This window comes from Bombus bifarius, unplaced genomic scaffold (assembly GCF_011952205.1).
Source record: "Bombus bifarius isolate JDL3187 unplaced genomic scaffold, Bbif_JDL3187 scf7180000008208, whole genome shotgun sequence".
Lineage (NCBI taxonomy): Eukaryota > Metazoa > Arthropoda > Insecta > Hymenoptera > Apidae > Bombus > Bombus bifarius.
Window position 1 is genome coordinate 217,259 of NW_022884511.1, and position 9,888 is coordinate 227,146.

The 9,888-nt window shown below is 28.5% G+C and overlaps 3 protein-coding genes across 5 annotated transcripts; 1 reads left to right on the top strand and 2 right to left on the bottom strand.

Annotated features, from left to right (window-relative positions):
* The first annotated feature begins 1,260 nt into the window (after window positions 1–1,260).
* On the top strand, window positions 1,261–2,997 carry LOC117210609. Its single transcript, XM_033453788.1, has 2 exons — window positions 1,261–1,554; window positions 1,790–2,997. Exons 1-2 carry the CDS (start codon window positions 1,285–1,287, stop codon window positions 2,849–2,851), a joined length of 1,332 nt encoding a protein of 443 aa, XP_033309679.1. The 5' UTR covers window positions 1,261–1,284; the 3' UTR covers window positions 2,852–2,997.
* A 280-nt stretch (window positions 2,998–3,277) lies between these two features.
* LOC117210611 lies at window positions 3,278–4,767 on the bottom strand. Its single transcript, XM_033453791.1, has 3 exons — window positions 4,201–4,767; window positions 3,899–4,051; window positions 3,278–3,685 (listed from the first exon to the last, which is right to left on the bottom strand). Exons 1-3 carry the CDS (start codon window positions 4,376–4,378, stop codon window positions 3,456–3,458), a joined length of 561 nt encoding a protein of 186 aa, XP_033309682.1. The 5' UTR covers window positions 4,379–4,767; the 3' UTR covers window positions 3,278–3,455.
* Window positions 4,768–5,337: 570 nt separating this feature from the next.
* LOC117210608 (enoyl-CoA hydratase domain-containing protein 3, mitochondrial) lies at window positions 5,338–7,308 on the bottom strand. 3 transcript variants are annotated; one of them, XM_033453787.1, is made up of 7 exons: window positions 7,170–7,308; window positions 6,715–6,825; window positions 6,379–6,552; window positions 6,096–6,283; window positions 5,932–5,963; window positions 5,803–5,874; window positions 5,338–5,722 (listed from the first exon to the last, which is right to left on the bottom strand). In XM_033453787.1, exons 1-7 carry the CDS (start codon window positions 7,209–7,211, stop codon window positions 5,493–5,495), a joined length of 849 nt encoding a protein of 282 aa, XP_033309678.1. In that variant the 5' UTR covers window positions 7,212–7,308; the 3' UTR covers window positions 5,338–5,492. The 3 variants fall into 3 exon arrangements, with proteins under 3 accessions (XP_033309678.1, XP_033309676.1, XP_033309677.1); XM_033453785.1 differs by having other exon boundaries at window positions 5,431–5,722; window positions 5,803–5,963; window positions 7,170–7,304; XM_033453786.1 differs by having other exon boundaries at window positions 5,431–5,722; window positions 5,803–5,963; window positions 6,739–6,825; window positions 7,170–7,303.
* Between the last annotated feature and the right edge of the window lie 2,580 nt (window positions 7,309–9,888).

The following is a 9,888-nucleotide window of genomic DNA, read 5'->3' on the forward strand; positions in this document are numbered from 1 at the left end:
GGACTCGCTAACAAGGTATTGTTCAAATGAGATTCGTGGACGACGTAACGCGCAACCCGATTACCTCGATTTTAGGAACTTACTAGAGCAAAAGAATACACACGGTTCACCCTACGATTCGTTTAATTGACGGGTGAACGAAATACGAAATGAAAATATTCGATCGACAACAGCATTCCAGAAATGTCCGTGTGCATGCCTTTGCAAAACAAAACAAAAACAAAGTATGCATACATACATATATATATATACATACATATATATATGTATATATGTATGTATGTATGTATAAATATAGAATGGGTGAAACCACTACGAATCATATTGTGATAATCACATAAAATGCAACAGTCCTTTTTGTACGGTTAATTTATTGAAGTACGATGACGATGCCATTTTACAGCTCGAATTTAGGGAAAAATATGATACAATTTACGGACAACGAATTACGGAACAGGAATCCACCAATTTGATCTTTTTGCGGTTGAAAACGGAATTAGATGTACATGTAACGCGCGAAAACTTTAATCATTTTTACCTTTTTTTCTTGTTACATTTGCATCTTAACGCGGTAGCTGTCATGATATAGATGCTTTTGAGGGATAGGATACGGGAAAGCCAGGGTCGTGTCCTGTTCCTCAGAAAATATTAATTATTTTAAAACAGAAGCCAATGTTGTAGATAGGAGAAAAAAAACAAACAATTGTACATATAAAATCAAATACGAGTATAGTATTACGTGTCGATTTATATGAGAAGGTGGAAGCATTTTTTGTCTTTCCCCCTACCATCTTTTTTTTTTCATTTTGTATTGAACCAAACTTCACGCGTCGATAATCGATCCACTATGATATACGACACCGACTGACAATTAATGTAAGTATCTAGGACTCATACGACGAATCAAATAAACGATATTTAATACGAGCTCATAATCCTTTAATTGCTTTCCAGCACGTCTGAACCTTCCGGTAGTCAATTTTTCTTTCTTATTCAGTATGTATGCGTCAGCAAATTCTTGTTTCCTGTCTTGGTTATATTTTATAACGATAACGTCAATACTACCTGATGTTCCCATTTAAAAATGCAACTCAATATATCTTTATGTTAATATTCAATTATGGTGGAAAAACTCTATTATATATATCTTCTTCTTCATCATTAAGGATCCTTCAATTTTTGCAGTAAATCATGATAATGATATACGTGATATATACATGAAGATTATATTGATCTTTAGAAATTACATATGTACTTTAAACAGCCGAGCTAGTTATAATCAGTATGGCGGCATGTTATCGCGATCAACGAAGAATGGGTCAAATGATCGATCAAATGAAAATACTTGCCAGTAATTTGGATGAGTTACGTGCTGAAATTAATGCATTAAGAAATACTTACTTGCGAAACGAAGAGGATCTTCCACATGCAAATGATTTCAAACGAAATAGGAGTAGCGAAATTAATATTTTACATAAATTAAGAAGATATATGAAGAAAGTAACAAACATATACACATTGAGAAAAAGACAAAAACGTGATAAAATTCGAGAGGTATATTATTTACAACATGTGTATATTGAAATATTTACCAATTAGTTTATGCTATTTGTTTTTGTTATTAAATGTTAAAAGTAAAGAGAATTCATGTTTAGTTACGTATATGTACATCACTATTACTACGAAAGTCATTATTTCTTGAAAGTTTGCAGATTAATGTAGTTTTTATGTATAAATGATTTTTATTTTTTATAAAATTACAATTTTATTCTATATATCTTGTTACCAGTCTTATTATCCCTGTACGAATATGGACCCTGTATTACCTACGTTTTTAAACTGCATCATTCGTACCCGAAAAAAAGAAAATATGTTACAAATACCAGCTAGGATTAAATATTTGAAAAGTCAAGGCAACCAAACGAACGAGAATATCGGAAGTCGGCACTATATAACGAAACGTCCATCAGCATCTATGGACACTGAAAATACAAACTATCACGGATCATTATTCACAAAACATGGAAATGAACAATATAATAAAATAATATTTCCAAAACAAAATACAACTCTTGTTCCACATTGTTCCGAAATAAGTTGTGAATTAGATTTCCAAATTGAAAACTCAATATTTTCCTCTGGATCCAATGTGAATATTTTTTCAGATTCGTATACTTTAAAAAATTGTCCAGAAAATACAAAAGTAGTTTTGTCAAATGGTAATAACAAGCAATCTGCAACAAAATGTACGCAAACAAGAATAGCAAAACTGGGACGAAAGTCCAAAAATTTTAATTTTTATTCTAAACGACCTAATCTTTGCTTTTCTAAAATAAAGAATGCTGTGATTGAAAAAAGAATTATAAGAAATTCGAATGAGCGTACGTTTACGATACGTCGAGAAGTCAATAATACGAAGAATTATCCAAATTTGAAGAAAAATCGTTCTGAACAATGTTCGTGTAGAAAGAAAAGAAACAATTTTATCCAATTGAATGGTGAAAACACGGGTGGACAAAATTTTCCCATCGAAAAAAATATAAAAAAAATAAAAAATAACTTATCTATAAAAAACATGTTCGAAAATCTACTGCCTGTTACAGAACCAGAGTTATCGTCTTCGTTACTTTCATTGGAGTTAGATATTAATATTTCTAATAATTCCAGTAACATCGAGGAATTTTCAGAACGTAGAAAACCAAGAACTTATATAATAAGTCAAACAACACAGGAATGTAATCGAAATAACTGGTTGAATAATTTTGAGAAGAGTGTCGTTTGTGTGGAACATACTTCCGATTTGACCCTTTCTTCATATAGTTTTTCTAATCACAATGTTCATTTTAATTAAAGGAAGTATTCGTAGTTATTTATTTTTGTTGATGGGATTATACTTTGTTTAAATTCTAATGTTTCAAAATTATAAGTAAAATTATATGTAAATCTTCATTACATTAATTGTAACTAGGATATAGTTTCATACGCGTTTGTGTTGCAATTTATTAGATAACAATACAAAACAATATAATATTTAAGTAATAATATATAAAATCTATATATACAAACAATATAATATTTATGTAATAATATACAAAATCTATATATAGATATATTTCTATTTTTTATAAAAATCTATATTTTATTTACTTTGTATTTATCATATATCACTATATTTTAACAGTTAGACAAAATATTACAACAGTCTTTTTAAAATTACATGTAGAAATCTTTACCATTATGTACCAAATTGAAATTTGATAAATTGCACCATAGTTGCCAGGAAAAATATTTTATTTATCTACGTACAATTAAAAATGTTGTAAAAAGAATATGCAATACTGTTGCAATTCTCTATAATCGTAAGTCATATATAGTATTTAAATTTCCTTTAATTATTACAGTTGAATTAACAATCGATATTACACATATCAGATCGTCAAATCATCAGATACTGTTCATCTCTTTTGCATAATTTGAGAGTTATTGTTGGCAACTGCAGTTGTAATTACCGAGTTCGCGGCATATGCATGGCTGTGAGAAATAGTCTCCCAAATCGCCGCGAACTTACCAAACACCCCATCATTAGAATTGTTTTTCTTGAAATTATGTACCGAATAACGGTTATAAAGTCCCCAGATGCTGTTCATTAATTTGCTGTTATATTTTAGCGGTGTAAGCTCTCGGCCTATAAATATTTCGTCGAAATTAATTAATATATGTATATAATATGTGTATATAAAAACACAATATATGGCAATGTGATTCTATGAAAAGACAAAAATATTCTTTCTCGTAAAATACTATTCTAATAACATTCTAAATTCATTATTTAATTCGTTATTTTCATAGCAACCTAAAATATAATATATGATTGATACTTCATGGATTTGATATGTACCTTCCGAAGGGGGTCTCATATTGAATGTGTTTTCTTTACCCACTTTTTCCCTCTCCTCTATTGGTGATGTTATCATAGCATTGCGTTCTAAATTGCGGCGGACTTTGCACGCTGCAAATGCACCCTGCGGAATAGCGGCCATTCTCTCGCAATCTACAATAAAAGAAAGAATGCAAAAAAACCACTTATAATATTCAGTACTATTTTTAGTTCTTAATCAGAAATGATGTTACTAATCTTTTCTGAGGATAATTATCGCAACACCACTAAAAAATAATACTAAGTATATAAAAAAAACGAACCTTTGCAAATTTCGAAAAGCAAATCCGCTAAACTCCTTTTAACACTTCTCGTTGTTGCACTTTCTTCACGGATCTTGATTTTGAAATGTTGAAATTCCTTGACCCACAGGAACTCTCGACCTTGTTTCAATGTTTCAAACTTCATACAGCCTCGACGAGAATTTCTCAAAACAATCATCGACTAATTAGAAAGTTTTTGTAAAAAGAAGAGAAAAGAAAAGAAAAGATATATATACAATGAAAACGAACGCACTTTCTATTATTTTGCAAACAAAACATTCGACGCTCTAACTTTGTTAGGACCCAACGTCGTACTAACTTCATATAACAATATTGGTTTCGATTTATGAACGTGCCTCGCAAACAAGTGGGGAGAGACAGATTTAACGAGAGACAAAATGGGAAATGAACACGGGAAAAAAGCATTTTTGTAACGAGTAGTCGAGATATCAGCGTTCTTCGAGATTGATGACGCCGCCGACCACCACGACTTTCTTATCTTTACAAAGACCTCTCGTATTTAAAGTACGCACTTTTATTCTGTGATATGTAATCTACATGTGTATTACTGAAATAGAGAGATCCCACTATAATCTTTACAATTTCTAGATTTATTTTGTATAGTTTATACTGTTATTATGTAAACTTTTAATCTTAAAAGGAAGAAGACTTATGCAATTGATAACGAAAATGGAAGAAAATTAAATATTTCAGTTTCTGACATAGATTTGTAAAATGTTAAAAACAAATCTCTTTCATAAAAGGTTCATTTATATCTCAATAAAATAAGTCTGGTTTTTCATCCATCCAAAATTTCTAGTGCAATTTTGAAAGCAGAAATATTTTATAGTATATAAAAATCTATTTAAATATATTTGAATAGTTATATTCACGTATTTTTTACATGAATTTTTGCATGAAATTTGTTTTAAATTTGAACATAAATCGATGATACATTGTAAGCGAATTTTACTGTCATGTAAGGTTAAAAATTCCTTTTGTTTCGTTCTTCATCTTATCGCTATAAAAACGACACTTTTGAATAGTTCCAACAAGGAGAACCAATTCTTCGGTGGGAGAAAGTTAAGTTAATTACAATAACATAATTTTAATAATTAACTGTGAAAAACTAACAAAGAACATAATAAATTTTATTATGTCAGATGGTTTAATATAGAAATACAATAGAAGTAATCATATTTATAACATTTTCTACAAAAATAATAAAAATTTTTCCATTATTAGGAATTTATATTAGATATTTCATATATATATATATACACCAATCCATATTAATTTTTCTCATAATCATGACTCCAAATAGGTTTTCGCTTTTCAATGAAACTTTTGATTCCTTCTTGAGCATCTTTCATTTTTAAACTATTAATCATCTTTTCAGTTCCTAAGAAATATGCAGTTGACATATCAAGATCCAATTGTTCATACAAAAATGTTTTTCCAACATGAATAATAGAACGGCTTTTCATATTTATAGATGTAGTAATCTTTTCAATTTCTTCTTCTAAATAGGACACAAGATAAAATATTCTAGAGTTAGTAGCATTTCAATTAATTATTCTGTTAAATGAAATTTCAACTTACCAAATTTATCATTTTGTACAACTTTACTCACAAGTCCTGCTTCGTATGCTTCTTTGCCAGTAATGCTAAAACCTGTAAATAGCATGTACATTGCCATCTTCTTGGGTACATTTCGAACTAAGGGAATACCTGGTGTAGAACAAAATATTCCAAGATTGGCTCTAAAATTTAGTGGTAAATAAGTATTATTTAAACTGTAAGAATTCATTAAGGAATATGTATAACACATTTATACGTAAAAGTAAATTTGTATTTATATCTAAATTTATATCTAGTATACAGAATGTATATACCCTGGTGTAGCAAATGAACTTTGTTCAGTGCAAATAGCAATATCACATGCAGTAACCAATTGACAACCAGCTGCAGTTGCTATACCATCTACAGCAACAATTATAGGAACAGGACTTTGAGTAATTGTTCGCATCAACTCTGAGCATGTTTCAAAGATTTCCTTGTGAAGTTTCTCATTGTTACCAGTCTAAACAATGCAAGCCAATCATTTCTCTACAATGAATGTAAATTCTTACATTAAAAAGACTTCTACTACTAGTATTTCATGATCCATCTACAAACCAATTCTTTTAAGTTGTGTCCAGCAGAAAATACTCTTTCCAATCCAGATTTAATAACTATGGATCGAAGATTTTTACTATCTTCATCCTTTTTTATGTTTATTAATAAAGACTTTAACATTTTCAGAGATAAAGAATTGCGAGATTCTGGATGATTTAATATCAATGTCTTTACCTAATTGCAAAAAAAGGAAAAGATAGTTTAATAGTATATTTATAATATTATTGATAGTTAGTAAATGATAATTAAATTAATATGTTAATAGTTAATAATATATTTTTTACTGTAGATTTAAAATTAATATCTATGGGAAATAGGAAATTTATTGGTACTATCTTTGCAGATGTAATATATTCTTACTCCATTATCTTCCTTGATTTCTAGATATTTTTCTTCTGAAAACAACATTCTATTTATAGAAAAAGTCCTCGTACTAGATCTTCCCACCTGCAATATCCATATACATACAATAGAAGGAACAATTTGAAGCAATTTCACAATTCTCGCTAGATTCTAATCGTGTAATCCCGTAAATCTTCATAGGTATCAATGCCTCTACATATATATATTTGTATCTATTTGGAACCAAAATTTTGGACATTATCTTTAATTGTGTTATATTAATATATATGTTCCAAAACGTACACATAACTAAAATCTTTATCAATAAAATTGCAAATGGAAAATAATTTATTAGAATTAGGTTATATAACCTTCATTACGTACGGTAACACATACTTTACGTAATATGTACTTATACATATATATAATTTATTTTGAAAATGAAATACCTGAAAATAAATAAAAATATCTTTCTTTATAAATCTTAACATTTTAGGTTGATTCCTTTTATATTAATTTCTTTGTAAAATAATAGTATTAATTCTGTTACTTTTTCGAAAGCAAATGTAACTTGTGACATATACTGATTGTAAATCATGATTTGGCTAAAGTAATGATAATGACGATCCTCAATTTTACAAATAGCAAGCCATTCTTTATATTAATATAAAATATTAAATAGTAATCAACTGGAAAAAAATTATTTTCTCTTTAATACATAAATAAATGTGAATAATATGATCATTTATATCAGTTTATACAGAACTACAGAACAATAACAAGTATAACTAGAATCAAAAGTAACAGATATTTCTAAGTTTTGTATAAAAAGTCATTGACAACACAATATTTGCTTAAATGTAATATAATGAACAAACTAAATCTTAAAGAAATTTTTTAAAAAATATTTTGGTTACATTTGTACATTAACCAATTATTCGGTACATTAAATAGTGTTTTTGTTACAAATAACTATACTTTTAAATGTTTTGGGTACAAAAACCATTATAAATAATCAAAATTCTCTACTGGCGACCATTATCGATAACAGAATTCTTTTTTTTTTATTTTTATTAATTCTTACACTGTAACTTCTTTAATTTTGGTTATAACATAATTGTTGCAAATTGTTGCAATCCTTGTCCATAACTCATACTTTATAGACATAGGGGACAGATCATACAAATTAATTAAATATCTGCATAAATAGCGTTATAAAGGAATTTCTTAAAGTAAAAAATAGTCGTATATATAATAATAATAAGAAAAATATTGTTAAGACTTGAACACTGGATAAATTAAATTAACTGGATAAAAGAGCTCGATAAAATTTCTACAAAAATAAATCAAACAAACAAAAAGTTTTTATTCAATAATCTTACAGAATGTAATATATAAAATTTAGATAACAGATAAATCAATAATCAGATGAAGTGGGGAGCAATGTTATATGCAATCCAATAATAATTTCATCAAACCTCTGAACTCTCCAACTGTCAGAGAATCTGTCATCGGTTACCATGGCAATCATTGTTTCCCCTATCAACTAACATGGCGGAGGTTGAGGGTAAGTTTGCATATGTCAAACAGTCTCTGTTAGTATTTACGAAGTCATGGCAAATCGCCTGATACAAATAACGCGTCGAGAGATCCTAGCGATTGCCGCGTGAGTTTTTCTTCGTGTTATACTTCCGTCCGGTTCCAGTTTCGTAGCCGGAGCCGTTTTCTAATAATATATGTATACAAGAACCACGCGAACGCGAAGGTATTCGGATGTACATACGTATAAACGGAAAAGAAAGGAGCTAGCATTGATCTCTGATCTTTGATCGAATAAATCGATTCCTTTCGAATGAAAAATAGTGGCAAAAGGTGAGGTCATATTTTGAATTTTACACAAAATCGGATTGATGCCTGGCGAATGAATAATCGACATACAATCTTGATACAATTGCGATCGAACGTAACGTATGTGATATTTATGTCACAAATGATAGACATGAAATACTGCTATAATGTTTATTACTGTATATATCTGCTAGTTATTTTCATCAAAATTACTGCAAATTGTTTAATTCATTGGGTTTTATTTAATAATTTACATGAAAATTTGAATTTTTAATTTTTGGGTTACTTGAAATCTTATTTTAAAATTTATTTGAAATTTTGAAAATAATTCTATTGCTATTTCTATCAAAAGAAAATTTTGCTTTAACCTTCGAAATGCTTTTAGTTGCATTTGTCATTATTATAGAAATAATTTGGATTTGTTAGATAAGTAATGATTATCATTGTTATTATTCTCCGAATCAGATACGTATATAATTAATTGTTTGAACGTACATAAATTGTTCAAGTTATTCAATTATTGAAATGTTTCTTACATCAATACTCATTCCAATGTATACATATATGGACTTGTATGTGTTTTTAATGTACTCCTAACAGTATTGATTAAATCTACGTGTATACATATATGACATCGATATATTAAATCATTATATTTAAGAGTGATCCATGTTACATGGTCACAATATTTACCGGAATTGAAACCCGTAAAATGAATTAAGAACATGAACTTGTGTGTAACCGCTACTTCTTTGCAAGTAAACTCTAGGCAGTGATTGCACACGTTGCTGAACTTTTATCGACAATATGAATGCAATTTCACATTCGAAACTTTTTAAGATTTCGTCGGCAACTTAATGCCAATTACATTGTTACTCTTTGAATTTTGAATATATATATATATATATATATATATATATATATATATATATACATAACTTATTCGTAGGTTTTTAATGGAAATGGAAAAGGTCCACATAATACGTCTTACATAATGAATAGATATTCGCTATATGTTTCAAAACAATCTGTCGTGACGGCTTAGGTGACAAAGAGGCATCGTGTATCTAAAATCACATTTACACTTTATTCGAAGCGTCGTATTTGATACTTCATAAAATTATTTAACTCCTCAGAGACGAATTTATTAAGTCCAAAAAAGATTGTCCTCTATAATTATTTATTTCATATTATTTTAAATTCTTTTTAATATTTTGACTTGCTCGAAATATACTTAAGATAATATTAGAAAATATTTTAAAAGGCTTAAAAAAGGTAATTTCCACATATGGAGGCATTATATTTGCATTTTTTAATATT